Below are 26,085 nucleotides of genomic sequence, written 5' to 3' on the forward strand. Positions count from 1 at the left end.
TAATCTTTGTTCCATCATCAAGTACTTGTATGGATGTAGAAATCATATGATATCAGAGCTTCTGAAGTCCAAACTCAGAATTTCAATTCTTAATCAATAATAATGTATCTCTTCCTACCCTGAAACATGTTTTGGAATAGAGACACAGAACACCTCCACCTTATCTGTCTATACAAAGATAAATCTATTGATTTTTTTGCTACTTCAATGCTACCTTCAAGATCTGATTCCTCAGCTAAGCTTGCATGACACTTGGCTAAACGATCAATATCCACAAGGACCATCAAGTCCAAATGCTGACTCCACACGCAACCACCCAAAATTGAAACTCTATGTCTTGGAACACGGTCCGAATTCTTCTTGTACTCCGCCAGGCTTGGTGTTGTGACCTCTGGTGCTTTCCCTAACTTCACTCCCCTCCCCCTCAGCTCCTTGCCATTCCCTTGGGCCCTGTCGCTGTCACAGAGAGCAGAGATCAGCACTTCCCCTCCACTCCCTGTGAGGATCTGCAGGCTGCCATGAGGCCTCCGCTCAGCTCCTCTGCTCTGAACAAGTGACCTCAACTACTCCGTATAAATCTTGTCCTCCAGATCCTTCACCATCTCTCTGCCCAGTTCTGGCTTTTTTCCAGTCATGTATCTTGGTCTGACCTTAGATACACACTGTAGCCTTGTCTCTAACCTATCCCTTGGCCTCATCTCCTTTCAAACCCGACTAGAGGCTCTGAATGAATTTTGGACCTGATTCACTGCTTCTCATGTTTGATCTCTATTATCAGCGGCAAGCTCCCTTAAAACAGCACAGGACTAAAAACTCTCCTCCCTCCCTGACACGGGTGGAAGCTACTCAAAGGAAACGCTACCTTAGCATTAACTGCCCAGAATAAGGAGGACCCTTGCACATTTTTTCATGAAGCCATCCAAGATTTACTACCTGTGGCTTAGAAACAGCTACTATAATAATGCATTCAGAACCTGCACCTCTGCAATAGATACCTCATGCACCAGTAACTCCAGATTACTTACTAGCTGTAGCAGAGTACGTCATGAAAACAGAGAAATAGCTTAGGTACAGAGCTGTCATCAAACTAAAAAAATCACTCGTGGTCTTCAGTGCTGGAGAGCTAGATGCAGAAACTCCCGTGTGTTTGGAGGACACTGCAGAGGTAAAGTTCAGTCAACATGTTTGAGCTAACTTCTGTACTTCAAGCCAGGAGGGCACTCTGCTTTGGGTATCACTCACACCAAAGTTGGTTCTGTGCATTCGGTAATTCTTTGGTAAAATCAGTAAGAATTGGTGAACAACATCTGCTCTTTGCTAACAGTCAGATTTATGCAGCTCTCCGATTCTTAGCCTAAGACCAAACAAGCATCCCAAGAAGAAGCAGGCACTTCGGGGGGGGAGGTTTATTCATTCTCAGAGTATTTCTGTCTGCTAGACATCTAGACAATAGACGTGACTCAGTCTTCTTGATTGAAGCAACATCCTTGCTTAATGAATCACATTGCAATATTAAATAAAAGTTTAGCTAATGCGATAACTTAAAGAGTTTTGCTAATTCATAAATCCACTCTAAATTGGCCTGTTGCTGAGCTCATTCATCACTCTCCTCATCAGAAACAAAATTGCATAGACTGACTCCAAAAGTATTCCTGGGGAAAAAGGAATTATCAATTATCTCGCTTGAAAGTAAAAAAGTACATTTCTTACTGAAATTTAGAGTAACGTTAAAATTTTCCAAAACAAAAATTTAAACAAATTCTACTGGTTGTTTTTTTTTTTTTTTTTCAGAAAAAAAAAATATTCAACAACTTATTCGATTTTGGCTTCATGACAGCCATATTAAGTTACATGTCACAATCTCATTTAAGTGAGAAAAGCAGTAAAGGAGACCATTTGACCTCTAAACATATGAAGAAATCAGGGAAGCAGAGAGAGTCAGAACAGAAATAATACTCCAACCCATTTGAGCGATTGTTCTTGCTACCTTTCTACTAGTGAGGATATTTTCTTTGAGCTCAATTTTTGAGCAGTCATAAGCACCTCTATCATCTGCTCAAAGGGAACAACTGTCTTCTCCCTGCCACATCCTATTTCCAAAGTTACACGTTGTATTTCTAACACAAGCCAGACAATTCTTTTCTGACAAGATGTTTCTTTTCTTTGAATCAGAAGTGATCCACTGTGGAACACACTGAAAAATGTTCCTTCTCAAGTTCTGTATGCACAAATAAATCAGACTGCATACTTTAGATGTGTCTTACTCTCTGCTATATATAATATATAAATAGGATTACAGCTGCTTCCTAGCAACCCACAGATACCTTCATGCTTGAAATTCATGGCAACAACACAAAGGAAAAAAACACCCTGGTAGTTTACTGTATCTTTTTCTTTTGCAGAATCACTTGCCTGATCACTGACTGCTGTAAAGATCTGAGATGACAAGTGACAAGGCAGCTGACACTTTGAAAACCACACCGTATCATAGCAATGGTGTACACATTAGGAAAGAAATTACCACATGGAGTTCATTCTTCAGTAATACATTCAGGTTGAGCTAAATTAGGCAAGATTTTGGAAACACTTATGCCTCGGTTAGCATCTGATACAGTATAAGTATTGCCAGTGTCAATTGGCTCACTCAGGTGCCTACTCAAAGGAAAGCAGATAATCAGGCATCCTTAACTGGATGGAATCATAGATGCTTTCAATAGTTGAAAATTAAGAACGTAGACTAGAGGATTTTAAAATTAAGAAGTAATTTTCATAATTACTATTTTGTATTTAAGTCTTCATAAAATGTTGTAACACCATAATGGGATGGAAAGCACAGCAGTGATAGCGGGGTAGAAAAGTCCCAGGCTACAGCAAGTGAATGGATAAGCCCCAATGCAACAGTCATCGACAGAGAAACAAAAGAGAAAAACTGCTTACCTTTGGAAAATCTCAGCTAAGTAGGATTCAGCAAAATACCCTCACCCGCTGCTAATTCTGAAATGAGGTGTGGGAAGGGGTAAATCCTGGCTGCACCCCTCCTGGTCACTCAGGTGTAGTGCATGCACCTGAGCTTCCTTGGGTTGGCGCTGCCTTCCCTCTAGGTGCTCAATCACTGGCTCAAGCTGTGATTTAGCATTTTTGCTGCAAACGTGAACTCAGCTTTGTACTTCTGCTGTTGTACCAATGCCAAAGATGGACTTACAAGTCAAAGAATCATAGAATCATAGAATGGTCTGGGTTGAAAAGGACCACAGTGATCATCTAGTTTCAATACCCCTGCTATGTGCAGTGTCACCAACCACCAGATCAGGCAGCCCAGAGCCATATCCAGCCTGGCCTTGAATGCCTCCAGGGATGGGGCATCCACAACACCCTTGGGCAACCTGTTCCAGTGTGTTACCACCCTCTGTGTGAAAAACTTCCTCCTAATATCTAACCTAAAACTCCCCTGTCTCAGTTTAAGACCATTCCCCCTTGTCCTATCACTATACACCCCTGTAAACAGCTATTCACCTTCCTGTTTATACGCTCCCTTCAAGTATTGGAAGGCCACAATGAGGTATCCCCAGAGCCTTCTCTTCTCCAAGCTAAACAGTCCCAGTTCCCTCAACTTTTCCTCGTAGGAGAGGTGCTCCAACACTCTGATCATCTTAGTGGCCCTCCTCTGGACGTGCTCCAAGAGCTACACGTCCTTCCTGTGCTGGAAAGACCTCCCTTAGTTTAAAAAAAAAAGATGTAAGATTTTGTTTCTTAGTAATATCAATACAGTGCTAAGTTACAAGACTACATCACTTGATTTCACAGCATTTTTTTTATTTCTTAGCTCAAACATTTAGCTGAGACTGGAGGAGAACCTTTACATCCCAACATGTGTATTGAGCAAAACATAAACCAAGTCATTACTTCATGCAACAGGAAGAAATTGTTTCACCTTTCTTCTGCATTCCTGGCATATTGTGAGGTGGTCCTTTATCTGATTTTTCAAACTCAGTCATAGGAAATTCTGTCTTACCTCAGCTGCTGTTAATGCTGCTTAGCACTTATTCACTCTCTTCCAAGAGTTATTTTCATTCATAGAGTATTAACAGAGTCTATTTTGGTATTTCCTAACCATACAACTTGAAAACTGATTATCTACAAGGTTGCTCTTTTTTGTTTGCTTCCTTTTGTTTTGCTTTAAGGAAAATCTCTTCGCTTCAACATCATCTGAACAAGACCACCAAGTGGTACAAGAATAGGACAGTTTTTATTAGTGTTAAATCTGATGGAAATTTGTAAATGAACCAAGAATGATGTTTTGATCAGAGATTATCCAGATCATCAAATAGTAATTAAAACTGTGGTAATACTAGGCTATTTGTTCCCTTGAGTCTGAGCAAGCTTTGTTAATGCAGCCACCTATTGTTAACAACTTACAGCTGATTTTGCTTGCTGGAACTAAAAACTCTTCAAAATGCCAGTTTATTGCTAAGGGAGCAGAGGGAAAGCAGCATCTGCAAATAATAAATGAGGCTCCCTGTGTTTTGACAACCTTTTAATTTCCATTTGGATTACAAAGAGAACTTGCAGATGTGTCTTCAAATTTCATAGTCTGCATTTTTAAAAGTGATTTAATTTTACTGACATCTTGACGTTGGTTAGCAATGTGTAAGCTAAACAGAACTTAGTTTGGAGGACTCTATTTTTGAGGCCTACAGCTTTGGTATTTGGTTATGGAACATAGCAGTGGTATATTTAAAAAATGATATACTTTTAAAAATACTGTATTATAAAAATTTGGTTTCTGTTCTTGGTAATCTGTAACCAACCTAATCCATCTTGTACATTATTCAAATTATGGTAAATGAACTTCAACTTCTCAATGATTACATGGAATGCCTAGTCTTTACTGTAACTTGAAATTGTTATGAAGAAGTTGTTATCAGATTCTATTCTAAAAGTAATCCTAGCCTCTTTTCCTCCCACCATATCCCAAACAGCAAACTCTTGCTCTTGTCTTAGGGACGAGGCAAAGATGCAAATGTAAGTGATGTACAGTAGCCAATTTATGCTTACAGTGCAACTGTTTCAGAGCACCAGCCTTATACTAAGATCACTTGGACACTCCAACTTTCTGATAAAACATCCATTACATTGCACATCACTGAGGGCATAAAAAAAATTGCTTCCTTCTTTTCAGATTTTTCTCCTTTACCTCCTTAGAAAAATTAAGTAACAGAGTGAACATTAGCGACATGTTATTATTGAAATCAAACCTACTACCAAAAACATCAAGTTCTTACATTTTTCCTTTCTACTTTTCTTAATCGTAAAACTCTGAATTACTTCATCCTTAATGAAGTATGAACATAGTATATTCTGGAATGGGGCCATATATCCCCTGGGTCCATCTGGTAGTTCACCAGAGAACAGCATAAGGTAGAAAATGCTTTTCCTTTGGCTAAAGCATATTCAAGCTGAATGTAACCTGATAAACACAATCAGCAAGGAAAAAAAAAGAAAAAAAAAAAAAAAGCGAAGCTATTAAAAAGAAATGGACATTTAAATTCTCTATATTAGCTTTTTTGTGTATAAATAATTCCAAATTTATATGAAGTGTTTGCTAATTCATCCTAATAACTTTATGAGTTTTTATAAAGATCAACATAAAGAAATTTTCATGCTGATCATGGAGAAAAACACTAGGAATGAAAATATTTACTGCCAAATTGTCTGTCAAACCACCTTTCAAACCAGGAATTTCAAACAACCTGTGATGATAGGAAGACACTTGCAAATACAAATTTCATAGTAAGTTCAAGAAAGCTGTTAAAGCCTCTACTCACAGAAATCTCTATTTAGCTAATGAAGAGAACAAGGAAAGCTATTTATGACAGCTTCTCCAGATAAAATGTTGGTGGTGCATGACAGCTTTTACTGAACATTTTTTGATATAACTTTTTAGTTAGTAGCATGCCTCTGTCTGTGGAGCTTGTAGGACAATATCTTAGCTGAAATCTGTAATGAGTCCAACAGAAAAATTACCACTAGGTTATAAATTCTTCTGGCAGAAGAAAGCTTTCCTGAATAGCCATGCTCCAGGGTCAGCACAGATGAGACACCAGCCTCTCTTACAAGTCTCTCCTCTCTGTGGGCTGATCCAAGGACCTGAAAACCTGAAAGTGTGGACTGGGAATATGTTGCCACTCTGAGTTCTTCAGCAGACTTCCACCATCTGTGCATTAGGCTCACAGACCTCACACTGAGCAGTGCATGAAATGTGCTCATGCAGAACTGTGGCTGGGTGTTCAACACGAAAGAGCTAATTATTCTGAAGCACCATTCAAGAGATTAAATGAATAAATAAATAAACAAATCTGACAGTCGCAGAACTGTGTGAATGGAATTCATTCCACATAACAAATATACCCGTATGTAGCGCTGTTTTATTTTGGAGGATGGAACAGCATTTCTATCTCCGTATGAATATCATTTAAAGGCCAAGTCAGCCTATATGGGTTCACTCTACAGCTCCTGGGACTGTAATAATAGCATGCCTTATGAACATCATGCATGGATTGTTTTTGCAGCAACGTACCAAAAAAGAAACAGATTCAGACTCTCGATTTCCTTGGAACAGCATCTCTAACTGCATTTTTGTTCAATTATGCCATTGCATGAAAAGGTTACACTGTAAAGATGGCATTTCTTTGCCATAGCAGTCATAATGAAACTCCTGTGCTTGTCACATCAAAGCTTTTAGCAGACCCACATTTTTAATACAGTGTTTATGTAAAATAGGATTCTCCCCAATCAGTTTGGAACAGACAAGCTTGTACACTGCTGTAAGGCATATTCTCTACTCTGAGGTCTTCCTCTCTGTGTACCGTGAAGGATCCCTCCCTCTTCTGTCCTGTCCCTAGAGGTATTTTGGAGCTGGAAATCAGAAGCATACTTGTTGTAGTTTATTAGATTAAAATAGCTGTCAATTAGCTTGGTCATGGGCCTTTGCTGTGAAATGTCTATGTGAAAATGGAATCTGAGCATACTTCCATCAAAATGTGACTACTTTCTTAATTCTGTAATTCAGTAGGCTCTTTACTTACTTTTTCAGCCTGTTGAGTTTTAACTGTTCATAAGTAAATAATACAATTTTGATCTTTGTGTGCAGTTTTTCTTTTCACTGCCTGTAGATAAATGAAGCTAGTGCAATCGAATACACGCTTCATATTTATTTTACTACATGGATTTTAAAATTATTTTGAACTGTTCTCTACACCTTCTTTTACTTTTTTTTTTTTTCCTCCAAAAGTCTATTTGCTCTGTAGAGACTCCTTATCATTCACACCAGAACAGTTTCATAATGCCTGACAGCACAGAGAGTTCATGAGTAGGACAAAGTTACACAAACTCTTTAAAGTTGAAATGAGAATTACATGACCTTTTTTTTATTTAAAACCACAGTATTTATACCATTAAGGGGCCTATACTAAGTTCTGTCTTTGTTTAAAGACATCTAAAGAAGCACATCTTGTTCCTTTTTAACGAAGATTTTCCAGCACATTCCATGCTTTTGTTTTAAATATCAGGTTGTTATATATACAAAACTTTCTTATGAACTTTCTCTTTGCTTCTCCAAGGAAAAAAAAATCTCCTAAACCATAGAAAGTGCCCAACTACTGGGCAACTACACCAGCATTGAGATCAAGCCATGCCCTCTATGACTTGCTTGTGTGCATTACGTAAAAATGTTTGTTTTGTTTTGCTTTGTTTTCCAAAATACTTTTTTACCAGATTGAATTGTAAATTAAATGTTAGGCATACTTGTTAACAAATGTGAATCAGTGTAATTCACTGAAGTCAGTGGAGTTCTGCCAGTTTTCAACAAGCTGATTGTTTTCGCATCTTGAATCCTGATTTCCTTCCTTGTAGAGACCATCTTTGCATTATTTTGGTTAGGATATTACATAGGTATTAAATCTGAGCCAGAGCTCTCCCAGAACTTACTCTAATTCCTCATTAATGTCGAAACAAAACAAACAAACAAACAAACAAAAAAAAAACAGTATTTAAAAGTGTATGTAAGAACATTTTTTGAAGACTCTATGGAGAGTATTTCCATATCGTATAAATAAAACTTGATCAGCACAAGCAAGAACTACATTTTAAACATCAACAATCTTCCTGATCAAAAGCTCACATACTGAAGTCACTAGTATTTGTGTTCATACCATCAGACTTACAATCTACCACAACAAATTCAGAGGTGGAATCATCTGCTGTTAACACTTCAGAGTTAAATGAAAATCTGAGCTCAGTTCTTGGTTGGATCAGGATTCTTTGCGTGGCTAAAATGATTTAGTGAGTAAAGGAGCATCACTAAATTAAGGTTTATGTCTCAACTCTCACCTTCTCCATCTCCTACACATAATCATTTTGTCTGTTCCTTCTACTCTTACTCATTGGTTTGTTTAAGACTATGGAAAAGTGCAATCTCAATGCAGGACTTCTTTTTCACTGGAATCTAAGTTTTTTGGCAATTTTGCTTACTACAGGTATTGCTGTCTCATTTCAAACAAGAGAGTGTGTGAAATTTTCATTAGAATGAACAGTTTCAGAAGTAGTCACTACTGAAGCAATTCAGTAAATAAATTTCCAAATACAAGCATGTATAGCACCAGTTAATCCTGAGACATCTTCAATAAGTTATGGAAACAGCATAAAATAGCATGGACTTAACTGAAAAGGACCTGACTAAGCGAAGAAATAGTTCACACGAGCTGAGAATGCGGTGAGTGTACTATTTTGAAAGCTGTCTATCTTCGTAGAAGATCCTATTGTGTGAAGCAAACACAAACTTCACCTACATCACTGGGACTTCTTTAACTCAATCCAGGCAGTAAGCTATAAAACCGTTATGATACAAATCTGTTAAATATCCTTCGTATGACTTCATTGCTTGGCCAAATCAAAACTAATTTTCCCTAGAGTAAGGAAAGATATTACTCCTTCCTACATACCTGAACAAAGAATAACATTCTGCCCCTACACACACCGGTACAGCTGTTCACGGAAAGTTGTGTCTACTTTTTTGTAACTGAAGATTACTTTGCTTGCCTTTGTATCTGACATCCTGCTTTTGTGGGAGGAGGGTAAACAAACAAATAAGCAAACATTTTTTGAAATTTTCCAAAAACATGAAGACTATAGGCTTGGTCCAAAGAATTCTGGAGTTAGTAAAAATAATGAGCCAGAATCAAAGCTGAAAATTCAGCTTAACGGTTAAGCATATTTTAAGCTTGAGCAACTGAAGGCAACTTCTGTGAATAGAAGTGACAGGCATGAAAACACACTGTTTTTAATGTCTTGTAATCTCCATTTTGGTAAGACTGTGGTTCATTTCACAGGAGAACTAACTAAACATTCATAGGCAGTGAGCAGATAGATGATGATGATGTCATTCAAAAATGTGAAAGTGGGAATTGCCTGCAAAAAAGAGGGAGAGACTGTATTCTCCCTTGTAGAGAAGAATGCTAATTAAAAACAACCTTTTGGCTAGTGAAAGACATCACTCAATTTAGGTCAAATAAATGGCTTTGCCACAGAAGGACATTTTACACTGAAACACCCCTCTTTTGTGCTTTTAATCCTAGGATTACACACAAATATTGACCACTATATCAATAACCTCTGAGATAACTTATGATTTTCTTGAACTATGCTACAAGAAAATTCTGTCTTTCAAAAAGCAGCTTACCTACAGTATTCAAGATAATGTTGAATGTCACTATGGTGTAGTGTAATTATAGCTAGTGATGTTGCATATTTTTGCCCAGCAATTTTTATGAGAGGATTGATTTAGCAGCTCACACATCTGAAGAATTTTAAGTAAATAACACTGTCCTTGGGGGGGGTGGGGCGGGGGGGGGGGGGAGGGGGCAGAAGGCGGTGGAAAGAGTGAGAGTGTCAATCTCTTGGCTTTTCATAATCTATTTTACTGTCCTTTATTTGCACAGAAATGCCAGGCAAAATGGTCAGGTCATTAACTCATTATTTGGCTCAAATTAGAAATCTTCTGTAAACCATTTATATTTGAAATATCTTATTGCCCCTTCACTGTAGGTTAAATATTTAATATGTGTCTTTCAAAGATACACTTTTTACTCCTTATTGTTTATTGAATTTTAGTCTGAAAAACAACTGCAGTGCACTGCAGAGGTTTATAACTTAAATTCAAAAGATCCTACATGCAGATGTATTGCAACCCAGACAGCATCATTCCCTAGAGAATGTCATACTTCCTTTGCAGCTAGAATCACACTTAATGTGGTCTCTCTAGAGATCTCTAAATCACTCCTGGTCCAGCATCACTGGTGCTTCAACCAGTGGGAGAAAGAAAAGATGAAAACTGAATGAGGAACAAAGGATGAAAGATTGGGATGCAGAGATAGATGGCAACAGACTAGAAAATGGCAGGCAAAGAATAACGAGAGAAGAGACTGGAACAGAGAGGAAAAGTAGTACTAGAGCAGAGGAGAAAACGACATGTCTGAATCTGAGAAGTGGTGATGAAGGGAAAGCTGAAAAAAATAAAGAGATGCAGTAATAGTAATGGGCAGGCTGGCCAAACATACTTGGACAGAAAGTTTTGGAAATGTAAGGCAAAAAAGAGTCCAGAATAAGATTGTGAACTGGAAAAACCTGAGGACAGAGATTCTAAAATTGGGATTAAAAGGCAATGTAAATGAGAAAGGCAGACAGGCTATGCAGAAAAAGAGGAAACTGAGACACAAATGTACTGGGAAAAGAGGGAAGATAGCCCAACCAGCATAATGGGAATGGAATGGAAAGTCCAGTGGTGAGTCAGGTATATGAAGCTGAAGACGGGATAGTGGAGTGTATTAGGTATGTGTGGCAAGATTATGGTAGTTTGAGGGCAGCAAGGGTAGCCTCTGTGAGCGCAGTCCCGCAGTTTGTGCCATGTCAGATCAGAGCCAGATCCAACTGCTCCTAAAGGGACCCTCCACAGAGCCACAACCAATGTTGGCTCTGCCTCATTGATAACACATTTAAGTAAAGAAAAATATTATGCAACAGCAGCTGGGAGAGAGGAGTATGAAAAGAGGGAAGTGAAACTTAAAGGCCCAAGGTCAGTGCAGGAGGGAAGGAGGTGTTCCAGGCAGGAAACAGTAGTTTCCTGCAACCCAGTAGAGGCTATGATGGAGCAGGCTGTTCCCTGCAGTCCATAGGCACCACTTGGAGCAGATCTCCACATGCACGCATGGAGGAATACACAGTGAAGCAGTGAATGTAGCTTGAAGGAGGGACAGCCCGTAGAGAGTACCCACAGGAGCAATCCTAGGCTGAAGCTGCAGCCCATGGGGAGAAGTCTGCAGTGCAGCAGGAAGGCTGGGGGACAATGCTGGAGTGGTGCCTGAAGTGTGGGCTCCATGGTATGGCCCTATTTTGGAGCAGTGCTTGGAAAGCCGTGGCTCCACATGGGGTCGTTTCGGGAAGGATGGCATCCCATGGGAAAGACCCCATGCTGAGGCTCGGGCAGAGGGTGACCATGGAGGAAGATGGCAGAGACGAAGCATTATGGACTGACTGCAGCCCTCATTCTACATTCCCCTGCACTGCTTGAGAGAGGAGGAAGAAAATGATGGACTGCGGCAGAGTACAGGGGCAGGAGGTTGATTTTAGTTTGCTTTTAGTTCTCACTGGTCTAGTCTGTTAGCAATAGGTAATAAATTATATTAAACTACATTATGCTGAGTCTGTTTTGCTTGTGACAGTAACTGGGTTATTGGTGAGTGTTCTCCCTGTTCATAGCTCAACGCACAAAATCATTTCTTTTCATCATTTTTCTCCCCTTGTCCTTTTGAGGAGTGATAAAGCAGCACACTGAAGTTCACGTGAAACCACCACATGGGGAAAAAGACACAGCAAGCATGGAGGGGTATGACGAACAAAAAAGATCTTAACAGAAACTCCTCACCACAAAACTGAAGAAAGAGACATGATACACAAGCCTTGTTTGCCTTCGTCAGCCGAAGTGAAATCCACCTACAAAAACTCCCATTGGCATTCCATGCTAGAATAACTTTATCAGTTTGTCAAGAAAGCTCAAGCGACAGACATTTCTGTGTTGTTGAGATCCTGTGCTGGAAACGCATGTATGTATCAATCTGATGCTTTGTGATAGGATTTCAAGATACTGTTTTCAGTCAAGATTTTGTTTTTTGTTTGTTTCAAAAATTATAAACTGCATCTGTCTTAGATTTTGCTACAACAGCAAGTACTCTTGTATTAGGAAAGGCCAGAACTAAAATCATCTTTGCAATCTTCTTTAATGCTCCTCGTGTACAAACATTGCCACAGCCTTTCCTTTGTCAGAAAGAACAAGGATAAAGAAGGGGGAATATATGAACTTGTGGATGCATACTGGATGATGATATACACACACCGTTATCTACACAGCCTAATCCTGACAGAGTGTGAATTGTGAATTCATTGTTCTGCCATCTCAGAATGTGTTTTTAGACTCTATGAAAGAAATATGACAAAAAAATATAAATTTTCAATGATGCAATAACTATGTTAATTCCTAAAACACACTTCAGATTAAATTAGAATGGCTGAATATAAATTTCTTTCTCATCTGTGTTTATTGTAACCAAAGGCTGCCTCAGTGCAGTGAATATATGTAAAAAAATGATTTCCCGTGTTAATACAGAACAGAATGTTCCATTACTGTGAATGGTTACTTCCTGGATACCATATCTGACCAACATATAACAACACTTGCTTCAGGTGGGAGTGCTGTAATAATGGTAAGCCCTATTTCTGCAAAGCTGATTAAATATTAGCAGCGAGCAAGTGCTGCAACACAAAAAGAGTGAATTGGTGGATGTATGTTATTCATTTCTCTCTCAATAAGCACTGTAGAAGAGAAACACTGCAGAGTTTAACTTAAAATCTTTTTGCTGTGTTGGGATTAAAGTTATTGTAATGGCTAGAAAGTGCAATGAATGGTGTGCATTGTAAGGCACATTTTCCAACTCACCGCAGCAAGCTGTTCCACTCCACTTGCAGTTCGTGCCAATGTTATGAGGTCTTCTTGCATCTTATCTACCCATGATTTTATCCTACAGAAATAATAATAAAAAAAGAAATAAGAGAAATTCAATCAATTCAATGCAAACATATATGAAGATCACAAACACACACACAAAAAAAAGCCAGCAGATAATTTCAGGTGACAGACGGACACTAAATTCCACCTGATACAGCTGTGAATCTGCTTCAGATATGATCTCTATTTTCCTTTTTTCCCCCTCTTAGCAATACCTTACCTTTTCAATAGTCTAACATGTGAAGAACTTGTATGCAATTATATATAACACAAAAAAGGCAAAAATGCAGAATATGTTGATATTGCATAAAAAAATGTATTCCCAAGGACAACCTGCAGCCACTCAAAAGATCTTTCTGGATGGTCTTGAGATCCCTCTCCTAACAAAGAGCACAAGCAAAGAGAAACAGCAACTAGTAGCTGGCTTACAAACAAGAACAAATCTTCTGGCCTGCAGCATCTCTTTGGATGCTTCATGGAAGCAGCAGCAGGATAGGCTGCAGCCAGCGTAGGTGGCACGAGTTGTTCTGGCAAGGGGAACCTGCTCCTGGCTGCTTCTCTTGCTATGCCTGCTTCACTCCCTAAGCCCAGTAAATCTGCCTCTTTGTGGAAGCATTGGATCCAATACATATGTTCATATGCCCTGTCATGTTTTGTAGCAGGAGAGGAGCCATGGCATTAGTTTATTCCAGTGAGACCTATGCTTATTCTAGTGATAGAAGAAGGTGGACTAGGCTGCCTAGTGAGAAAAACTGGTCACCAACTCATCCATCATATCATCCCTGTCATTATTGTAGCTCTGTGCTCTGAAACCTGGAAGAGATACTTATTCTAGCCATTTTCTAGCCTTATTGTGATACATGAGGAATGACACCTAAGATTATTTATGAAAGTAGGAAAGAGATGGAAAAGATAGACTCCATTTTTGCTTCAATATGGAAAATTCGTAAGAGTAAGAAATAGGCTTGCTTTAGCTGCTTCCTTCCATCATCGATACATTTTGCATTAAACAACAGTCCCTATCTTAAAAGGGTACAGACACTATTGTGGTGTTGTGACTTCAAAATTTTATTAAAGGATACTTCTTCATGCTACAGAAGAAAGGCATCAGTCATCCAAATGTCCAATTTGATTGGATAGAAGGATAAAGGTTATTTTTCAATAAGTGTAGTGAAACACTGAACCAGGTAGCCCAGAGAGGTGGTAAATGCCCTGTTCTTGGAGACATGCAAACCCATGCTGGACCAGGCTCTGAGTATCTTGATCTAGCTGTAGATGTTCCTGTTCACTACAGGAGGCTGGACTAGACTACCTTTAAGGGTCTCTTCCAATTCAAAAGATTATATGATTCTATGAAAAGAAGAGTCGGGACTGACTTCTAATGTGAAGCAGCCCGAAATAATGTCTGCTAGAACAGGAACTACACAGACAGAAAGGTACGAGTTTGACAAAGTGCCAAATTTATGACAAATCCCTCCTCCCAGTCAGTATTAGGTGGCTTCCTAATCAATGTACAGTCTTTCTTGAATTGTATTTTGACAGACCACAAGCAGATTATTCTGACAAAGTAAGCAGCAACTTTCTGAAGTTTTAGTTCAAAGCATTTTCAAGGCCTTACACAAAAAGTCTGTAGCAGAAACTGAATTCTGCTTTCATGCAATTCAGAAGAGAGCCTTACATTTATGACTCAGCATTCTTCACAAAAAAATGCTTAAGCAACTGGCAAATTGTTACCATGGTTTCTCATTAACCATGGCTTCCACCTGTGACACTGCTGATTTCATCTTCTATCTCCGGCTACTCTCTTGGATTGTTAGGTACTCTCATCTGCTGTGTCGTTATCTTTTATTTTCTATTGTGCTTTATCTTTTATTTTTCCCTTCAAAATCTTGGATAAATATCAGTGATTTTACTCTGTCTCCAATGCACTTCCATTATTTTCCCACTGGATTCATAATTGATTAAAAAACTTTACCACTGAAGTTATTTCTCTAGTCTTGTTCATCACAGAAAATTGTTCTAGTTTCTATAGGTTAGAAACTTTTCAGAAGACTGTGTGTCCTTTAAAGTCTTCTCAGTGCACCAGACATATTCATTATCAGTGTTATAACAGAAAACACTCCAAAAGGTTTTTTGCTAGTTATAGCCATTAATGATAATATCATTTATTCACAGCTCATAGTGCGAGGATTTAATACTTTTTGCTGACTGTGTACAGAACAGAAGCGCTATATAGCGATTTATATCTCCCTGTTCAAGCTGCTAAACATTACTTCATCCCTTAGACTGCCATTATAACCCTTCATATTAGCGTAATGTTTGATATACCCAGTACTCGCAAACACAAACACATTATCTTTTTGTTTTTAATGGTTAGTTCCATAGACCCAGGAGGTGTTAGAGTGGCACTCCACATTTACAAATACACCCATCACAAAGCCAACAACTTGCCTTTCTGCTCCCTTAGTCAAAACTGGATTAGTTGCTTAAGCCCTGTAATTTCCAACTTGAATTTAGTGTGATTGTGTTTCAGACAAGTACTCAACTAAAGCCCTCAGTCCTGCAAATGGTGAAGACCAATTTCTAGCACAGATGGAAGAATGTCAAGGTAAAATGCCTATATTTTCTTTTTTATTGACACTCCTCTTCATTTGCAAACATAAAGGCTTAGGAACACGGTAAGAAAATGTTCATGAATGAACCCAACCTCAGGGTTATTATGTGCTAGTGGAGCTTCAGTGACTATAATGAGAAATCTTAGAACAAAAGCTACCTACATACAACTAACAGACAAAGCAACATCTCATAAGTGGAGTAAGAATTTTCTCCTACCTACTTTTTATGCTAAACTTTAGACTATTTTCCCATTCTTTTGTGAATGTATGCTTCAACACTTAGTCTATTTGCTACCTCTCTCCAAACCAGATAACAAGAATACCCCATCAGGTTAATGTAGATGCTTTTCCTTTTTGGAGGTTCAGCAAAGGTTAATAGGTGCAACGTGTCAACAGAGACATGATCAGTATTTATTTCTGTCCTTGATTGTATCACCAAGAGTACTCTTACTGCCTTATCTCTTTGCTCATTCACATCCTATAACTCTAACATGGCAACATAGAAATGATGCATATTTGGATTTAGGACCTGATTGATTCCATCTTTATGCTAGCACTCCTAAATTTTAACTTTCCATGCTTTTCTTTCCAGATCAGGTATAAAATAAATTAATGTATCTGTGAGAACAATATGAACTCATAAGCGTAAGTGTGAACAAAAGAAAAAAATTGCATGTATCTACTGCTTTTTTTTTTTTCTGTTTCAGAGAATGAGATATACAAAAAGTGAAAAAGTGAAACCCACTAGCCAAAAGCATTTTCTAAACCATAAAATAAATAATTGAACAGTGATCCAAAAAGATTCTCAGTGTTATTTCTAAGAAGGTTGGATAGAAAAAAGTCAGAGGGGATTGATTTTTAAATCGACTTTTTTCATTTCCCTTTGCTATGGTTTTTAAAGGGTATTTTCTTCTTTGTCCCTGAAAGGAAACTGGAATGGTGAGAAAACATATTAATTAGTCAGCTAACCTTGAAGTACTGCATTAAGTCACTCTTAAAAACATGAACTGCTTGTTATTACTTATTATTTCTATTATTCACAAACGAAATAGAGAGTGCTTTCCTCTTTAACTGGCAAAAATATGCTTGATTTTAAGTAAATACTTCTTATGTCTCCTCTAAACTTTCAGCCTCCACATAGTTAGCCCAGGATTCACATTGCTTATACAACGGTTGCCTAGGCTGGTGTTTGATTTCTCCCTTTTTTTAACTTGTTTTTCTTTTGAACGAGGTTTTTGTGCTACAGACAGTGGAAAAAGACATCTCCAGAGCCACCCCTTTACTTCTACTGGAGCCCTAGACAGCTTGATTTCTTGGTCTAGGATCCCCAGTATAGCTAGGCTACATGCTTGGCTTTTATGCAAGTTATTTTAGATAGTATTAGGTTTGATGGAAAGGAAGAAGTCCACCTTCATTCTAATTTAATTACCTTTTACCCTCCTGTAACCGAAACCTAATTAAGAATGGTTCTTCTAATGTTGACTATACATTTACCTCAAAAAACTTTTTTTTTTTTTTTTTTTTTTTTTTTTTTGTCATGTATACATTTTTACCTAATGTACTTTCTCTAGCACAAATTTTCTTTTTCTCACTCGGCTTGGACAGTAGCTAGTACAACAGGATATAACATAACAAAACTTAATAATTTAGAAGGGTTTTTTTTTTTTTCTAGCTCACTGTCAGAGACACAAATAACAAAATGACTTCTAAAATTCTGAGGAAGCTTTGTATATTTATTCTACCTTCCAACAAGAATTTAAGTAAAATCATTAGTATTACTTTAAGGTCTAACATCAGTATTGCTGTGTCTCACTTCTCCCATCTTGGCACCACACAAAGTCTCTTTGTAGCATACACTGTAGATATTTCATGTTTCTCCTAGACTGCTTTTCTGAACTACAAACAATCACAACCCAAACATAACTTAAAATGCAACTTTTGTTGTTGTTGTTGTTAATAAGGGATCATATTATCTCACAGCATTTACTTAAAACATGTGCCCCTTAAAAAAAATGAAAGAGCCTCTGGGCACAGAAACGCTTGTCTGGTACTGCTTTGAAGTGAAGCCTGCAGTGCAATATCTGCCTGACAGCTGCTCCTGGTCAGAGTTTATTTAACAATTGGAAAGCTGTCACAGCAAACATGAAGTCCCATGACTTAAAGAAGCAGCAGTCATTTTTCTGCAAAGGGGAACAACAGAAAGCCTGTACAAAAGGTTAGGTTGTTTCTATCGCTATTAGCTTGGCACAAATGTTGCAATGGATGTTCCACTGAAAAGTGATTACATTTTCCAGAAAAACTGATTTCAACCCAACTCTCCCACATATGGGTTTTCCTTATATCAGGCAATGACTGGACAAAAGGAGCACCCACGTGCCTTTCCACAGAAACTTCCAACTGATTTGATTGACTGAAGGGTCTATCTGATTAAAGACAGACTGATGTGGGTCATTTAATGGGGAATTAGAAGGTACAACCCTGCTGCTGTCACCCAGGCTGATGAGATTGATGTGGAAAGAGTTAGAACACTACAGAGCCATCCATCCACATTACAGTATTATCCAACCTAGCATAACAGCTATTTTGATGGCACAGAAATCCTTTCTTCCTCTCTTTTTCTGTTTTTTTCTTTCTTTTTCTTTATCTTTTTCTTTTTTTGTTTCTTTTTTTTCTTTTTCTTTCAATTAGGACAACTATATTTTCTAGTCAGAGGATTTTTACAGGTACTTCCCACTCATGCTCCAAGTACAACTTAATATAACAGATGCCAAGCTAAGAAACATTCAACTTCATTAAAAATCTATTTTTATGGTAAACCTTTGTACCAAGCTTGCAGAACAGAGCACTGTTCAGCTATAAGAGTACAAAAACCTGAGAGAGCTGCACGTAGAACAGCTGTGTTACATCCTTTTCCCCCTAAAACTGATGCAATTAGTTTCTGTTGAGTTCAAGGAAAGTAGATTAATGTAATTGCATACCACAGCTCCATAGACCACTCACAGTAATTTAAGGTACATTAACTGACTTCTGCATGGATACCCTCTTATCATCTAAAGAGGCAGACATGGATCTTAACTCTGCCAATTTAAGTCACATGTTCTGTTGTAGGTTCACATCCATCAGTTATGATTATGTTTACTCAAGTTTCTAAATATATCTTGCATACAAAAATAACAGCAATTACAATAATGAAACATCTAAGTGGCAAGAGGGAGATTTTCTTTTTACAAAATGGGTCAGTATTTCTTACTTTTATATATTTTATTATAAACTGCATACACCATTGTTCCTAATGCAATGGACTAACAGTGCCTGAGAAATGAAGATTAATGAGATTAGAAGCAGTGAGAGAGCAAACCCTGCTATATTTCTGCAAGCAACCTCACACTTTATTTTCTTGCTCAGAAAATCCTTTACTTTCAGAATCAGGTTTTTAGAGGATTCAGGGGCAGTGAAGGAGGGGGGAAATCTACAAACTTATTATCATAGAAGCAACATTCTCAACAATTCTTTGGCACTCTTAGACAACCCTGAAGGGCAAACAGAAACTGTTACTGCAATTGATAGAAGATGTGGAAGAAAGAACATACACCATGATGAAATTACTAACCTTCCATATAGAAGTTGTCCATGTTGCTGCATTTATACTTCCTACTGCAAATCTACTGAATTTTAATATCACCATATATTTTGAGGACCTATTAAGCTGGCAGTACAGGATTTCAGATATGTGGGTGGAAGCGTAGATTTATAGATAACCAGACCTTGTGAAGAGTAATAAAGGCAGGTTTTGTGAAATACTGAACAAATTGTCATAGTGTGTTAAAATCTCATTGATTTTAAATGAGGGAAAGTAGAAATTGGATACGCAAAGATCATTGAAATCCCACACTTATCAGATTAAGCTCTTGATAAAGTGGCAGCTCTTGAATCCCTACTGAATAGTCAGAAATAAATAAAAGAGGGTTATATAATTTATATGAGATATAAAAGCAAATTAAGGCAAAGTTGTCATTATAAGAAAATGTGAATCTTCCAAATCCAATTAGATCCACAGAGTAGAAGATATTTAAATCCATCATTAATACACATGCTCAACTCTACAGCTGTAAACCCCTCCACTTGTGTACAGTCATTCAATAGTCCTCTTTCTGCAACCTGGAAATTTGTTAACAGAATCCATGATAGTACGATATCATAGAAGTATAACATAAATATTATATAGTATGTAACAACTTCCAAGGACGTTAAGAATTTACAAATTTAAGTGAAAAGATTCCACTTTATTCCAGTATGATGGCATATATATTCACCATACACTATATGCTGAAAATATGCCACAAAATGTTGTATAAATGTTTGGAAAAATAATTCTGTAATAAAAACAAAGCAAGGATTAATTAAGTCATGACACCTAGCTATTAAGCTGAGTGGGAAAGGTAGGAAATCTATGCTTTGTTTTTGTGTACAAATGGATGACAAAATGCATCTATTCTATAGACAAAAATACTTCCTTCATTGGCAAGAGGAAAACGTAGTGCTTTGTTCCTTTGCCCTCTCTGACAATCTCATCTTCCCAAATGTGACAAGCTTCCGGACATGCAGTCTGCAAGACCTTTCCAGATACGAAAGAGCCCCAGTAGTCAAGGGCAGAGAGAATTTCTTGTTCTCTCTTGTTTTCAAAATTTCAAAACTTAGCTTAAAACGATTATCTTACATTCCTCAAATTGAAACATTTGGGAGTGAGGCATAATACCTGTATCATACTTGACATTATGAGGAAATGGTCAACATAGTCCGCAAACTCTTCAAGACTTGGGCATTATTTGCAGATATTTTAATGTTTAGACTTGGAATGCTATTAATATTTTCCTTTTTTTTTTTTTTAACTCTCCTTCTCATACATCTCTGCATCACAGATAAATGGGGAACCCAATGAAATTCTATTTACAGCCCAGCTTAGTTATCCAGTAGCTCAGGAGATTTACTTCCATCCTCGACTCTTAGGACAATGCTCATAGCATAAAGGGCAGAACTCATGTCTCAGTGATCGTCTTTGTCCTAAGCAGTAGTTTTCTTCTTAATGTTGAGTTCCAGTGGCTGCTTCAAGGATGTAAACGGGTGTCACTGTGAGTGTCAAGAAAAGCAGAACTCCTTCCCACTTTAATAAGCAGGTTGTAGAGACTCCAAAGCATCCAGATGTTTAATGGGAATGAGAAAGTAATTCCTTAAATGAAGTGTTCATTTTAAAAAGCCAGACTGGGGCATGGTCATATTATTTTATAAGCTGGCTCAGGCTAAACCAAGTGTCTGACAGGTGTTTAGACACACATGTTCATAATTATAGCTTCTGCTCCATAAATATTTCTCTTCACTTTGCCAAAAGTGTTCTTTTGGAGTCCAGCGCTTCCTAGCAAATAACATGAAAAATATACTATAACAGAAATTACTGTTGCACAAAATAGCATTTAATAATTTAAACATGATTTTTTACGTTAAGCTTGGCAATATAATCAGCTGCAAAATTACTATAAACTGTAAAATAAGTCCTTAAAAATGATTATGTTTTAATTATCAACAATTACAGTGCTAAAACAATTTAACAGGAAAGACATAAATTTATGGCTCAAAAGACTATCAGTAGCCCTCAATGTTTTTCAATAATGGCTTTTACGATCAGATATACATCTACTACCATTTATTGCTTACTGTTAAAAAAACAACCAGATGGACAAAATCTAGATAGCATTTCTGCAGCTGAGAAACAGACATCGAAAATAAGGAATTTGTAATTTGTTTCTGAAGTCTACTAGATGAAATGTAATCATTTGGTTTTAAATTCCACTGGTCTAATGTATAACCTAGCCCTATGGATCATCTGGAGTTATCACCTCTATCAAATGAGCCGCCACATGTGAGAGATATACATGTCTTTGCCATCACTGGATTCCTCACAAAGCAACACCTAACATGCCTCTCATCCCTCTGCTTCAGCTCTGATAACTAATATTTAAAGAGTAAACAGTGCAGCCCAAGACTAATTCAGTAATCTCATTAAAACACAGATAATCCAAAAAGAAGACCAAAAGTGAATTTCACATATACTAATATACTAATACAGATGTTACAGTATTGCATCTGCGGAACCAGAATTAGAACCTGCTCCCTGTGCAAAGTAATACATAAATCCTGGTAAAATGCCTGTAACTAGAGAATTAAAAAAGCATGTCTTGAAAATTATGATTGAAAAATAAATCTCATAGTAATGGCTCTTTCAAAAGTGCTAAGTGTACAATTTTGCAGGCAAAAAAGTGATTTTATCAGTCACATTTAACATATCACAGTCATACTTTAGTCACAATTTATATTAAAATCATTTTTTTCCCCAAAACTAATAAGCATTACATTTAGCCTCAGGAAAAAAAGGAATATCATTAAATTAAACTATGGCAGATTGGATACTAGTAAAGAAGAGATTAAAATAAAAAAAAGAAATGGGTTCATACAAATCATGAACATACCCAGGAACAAATGCCTGCACCCACACATACGTGCACCAATTGCATCTCAATGAGAATTTCAACTGATCCACTTCATTTGGGTCACTATCCCAGCAACACCTTACTGTCATGCACTGCAAGTGCAGAAGCTGTCCTTCCAGACCATTTGTGAATAAATATCTAGAACATACACACATTTCTCTCCTTAAAACACGTGATTAGTTTGATCAATTGTTTGTGGTAAGAAATTCACCTTCTTTCACAATATACATGAAGAAATCATACTATCTATATATGGTATGTTGTAACTGCATGCAAACAGAGACTACATGATGTTTATGCAATGTAGCAGCATAATATTGCTGTACTGTGAGGTGATTGAATGCATCCCAATGAATCCAAAGCCTGCCTCAAATTGACAAAGAGCTACAGGATCAGACCTTAGACTGAAAAAAACATACTGAAGTAATATAAAATATGCAATAATTTGATAAAAAATAAACATATAAGCTTTTCTTTTTGAGCTTATCTATCTGCATACACATTATTGTTTAGGTTATTCAGCACTGAATGCATATATGTAAGAGAGATGTTAGCATAAGTGTACACAGAAATGGCCAAATGTCCATCTCATTTTGTCTCCAACCATATGTTGGAAAAAGTAAACAATAAAACTTCCCTTGAGTTTAGCAGCACAGAAATGAGTTCTTAAAACTGAATCCCACTGCCTTTTGGGGAGCTGATGTGTAAATCAGGATCCATATTAAAAATCAGATGAATTTTTGGGAGAGGGTGGGAACAGGAGTTGATCATTCAACTGCCCTGTGCCAGGGGCTTTGTACATCCCAGGTAGTGCCAGTCATAGAAGTTAAGCACCCAGCTGAACTGGGACTCTGTGTGGAGATCCTGCACAGCATGTCTGCCTTTTCTGGTTTTGCCACTTGCTTAAATGCAAAAGTTAAACATAAAAACAGGGATGCATAAAGGTTAAGCAGGTGTGTATTTACACTGCAAGACAAGAATTGATGGCATAGGAATAATCTTTCTAATGACTCTGTATGAAATGTTTGTTAAAAAATATGGTTTTACACTCATTTATGTTTATATTATTGTTATTATACTCATTATGGTTTTATATTCATTTAATATGAAATTATTTTGAAAAAAATATTCCACAATAACTTAAGTTATGAAAAAGCAACAAACACTGGCAACAAAATCTAGGTTTTGGTATTACACAACTACAAGCTGTTCACTACCAAGCTCCGAATTGTATGGACTCTTTTAAAATGCAGCTTTCAGTGATGCTGATTCCTCTTGTTTAATAATGACAAGGATTCATAAATAAAACATCCATTATATTAAATAGCAGAATGCCACCTTCTGATAAATTGGTGTAGTCTAAGACAAAAAGCCCTGACTCCAAGTAGACTCCACCAATGTAATTCTACCTTTCTTATAATTAATGAAGCTTTTTTTCAAATTTATATACAAACTAAGAAATCTTTGTTGCACAGTGTACTCCAAAGAAGGCTGCACATCCAAGTTAATCAGCTGTTTCATTTGCAAATATATTCTTCTTTTCAAAGCCTGACTTCCAATGTGCAAAGCTGTCACCCCCTTAACATGCCACTACTGTGGCACCTACAGTAACAGCATTTACGGGAATAAACACATATTGCTGTGGAAAGATCTAAATGAACTTTGTTTTCTAAAAAAGACAAACAAAAAGTAAAATATCATCACAAAACAGAGGAAGCAGATATTATCATACAAGGAAAGGGCTGTGGCACAGAATATTAAGTCTCCACAGAAATTAACATCAAAATTAGCAATAGCCATGTAGTCTTTAAATTCTTTTCATTTCATGAAGTCTTTCTGAATTACACAGAGTTTTTGCTAAAGGCACACCTGGCATGTTGTGGTTCCTGGATTGCAAATGCATATTAATGGATATTACAAAAAAGATAATAATGTATGAGAAAAAAATAAATCAGTGCATTCTTTTCCTTCTGTTCAAGGGGTTATCAATCTGTTCCCAGACACACTGAAGTCTCCTGTCTTGAAAACTGTTTTGATAACTGTTCATTGCAATATGAGATCCAAATGCATAAACTCTTTCTATATTATCAAGCCCAGAGGGGGGTTGATCACAGGACTAGGGCATCATCTGCACAAACCGGTGTGGGTGGAGTTTAGCTATATTAAAATCATGACTAAGTTTCCCCTGGGTGTTGGATGTCAGAAGTGCTGGCATACTGTAAACTACGAAAAAAAACCCAAACCAAACCAAACCAAAACAAAAAAACATAAATGCAATTATGTAAAGAACCAGCAGCACCCAAAACCATATTTCAGTTCTTCACATTACAGAATTAACCTTTTCAATGTCACACTTCCTAAGCCAGTTCAGTCACACACAACCATGCAGATCTTATATTTTTGTGGTAATCCTCCAATAGTGATAGATTGTACTTCTCTTAAATCTGCAGAAGCTAGAGATTGAAAGATAATCCCAAATGGCATTACTGGAGTGTTATGAAAGTCTAAGCTTTGTTCCTTAAAAGAAAAATAACTCTTACAGATAGCTCACAAATAACTCATACAAACCTTAGAAACATAAGAGTACATGCTCCTGATGTTTGGGCTTCACTTTTGAAAGCCTGGTTGAAGAGACTGCACGTGTCTGATTCAAAAAGCTCAGGCACAGAAATGGCTTCCAACTGCGTGCACAGGGTGAAAGGGCTGTAAGGGTCAGTTCACAGCAAAGCTGAACAAAAATGACACCAAATGTAATTCAGCTTTAAAACAATGCCTTCTCAAAGAGGCTTTGCTCTCCTTTCTCAGGCTAGGGTAAATGCTCTAAGGTCAGGAGGGCACAATGCTTGTCAGTGTATTCAGTGCACATTAGAAAGATAGGCTGTTAAGGAAGAGTGTTTGACATCTACTCAGAAGCCAACCCTCCCCTCTTTCACTTGTCCTCTTCCCCAATTTCAACACATTCTCTAATTAAGCATCAATACAACACAATATAATTGAACAGATGTAGTAGTCATTACCAGGAATTACCCATTCTCCTATCAAATCAGAATGTACAGAAAGGGCTGTGTTTGAAATGGGTGAACTTAATTGCCCGAAGGTCCCCAAGAGGGATGTACAAATAGATCAAGACATCACACACGCGCAACTGATCTCGGCTCTGACACAAGCTTTTTGTCACTCTCTCATCCATCTTTGCTTACTAGGGTTAATGGTGGCTGGAATCGACACCGGACAATTTAGTAAATAAGAGCATTGGATGTCTTTCAAATGAAGCATACCAGAACTCAGGCTTCAGTGACGTTTTGATTAAAGATCCATAGGTAGCAAAGGCTTTTTATGAGGCAGCTGCTTAAAAGACAATCTATTTGAGTAAAAACAGAGCAGAGTAGCTGGTATCCCTTGGCAATTTACTGTGCAACATTTGTTTGCTTCACAATGATCTGATTCACAATCATTGCACTTGCATGGTTGGTTGATTAAATCAGTATCTCTAGCAGTCATTACTGTGAGCAAAGAAGAAAGAGCAAATTGCTAAAGTAATGCCTCTTTGTGTTATGCAAAACGGATAAATCACAACAGTGCATTCCATTTCCTTCTCCAGCACCTCTTTCTCTGTTTCCATTTCCGATCATAAAGTACTGGGTTTTTAAGTTCCTTACCTCATAAACAGTATTTAAGAAAAGTGTTAATCCAGACCAATAGTGGAAAATATTCAGAAGGCAACATGCTACCATCAGTTTAACATGCAATAGCAGATTCACTGATAGTGATCTAGGAAAGGATTGATTTCCTTAATTAATTGATTAATTAGTAT

At 37.4% G+C, this 26,085-nt stretch overlaps 1 protein-coding gene across 5 annotated transcripts in view; it reads right to left on the bottom strand.

Moving 5' to 3' along the window:
* The window catches only part of CACNA2D1 (calcium voltage-gated channel auxiliary subunit alpha2delta 1), a gene marked incomplete at both ends in the record, with an annotated part of 353,068 nt that overhangs the window by 285,254 nt on the left and 41,729 nt on the right, over positions 1–26,085 (bottom strand). For all 5 annotated transcript variants that reach the window (XM_079549445.1, XM_079549444.1, XM_079549443.1 and 2 more), the window contains one exon: positions 13,046–13,127. In XM_079549445.1, coding sequence (XP_079405571.1) covers positions 13,046–13,127 — 82 coding nt within the window. The remainder of the gene's footprint in view (positions 1–13,045; positions 13,128–26,085) is intronic.

This window comes from Tetrao urogallus, assembly GCF_951394365.1.
Source record: "Tetrao urogallus genome assembly, chromosome: 1".
Classification (NCBI taxonomy): Eukaryota; Metazoa; Chordata; class Aves; order Galliformes; family Phasianidae; genus Tetrao; species Tetrao urogallus.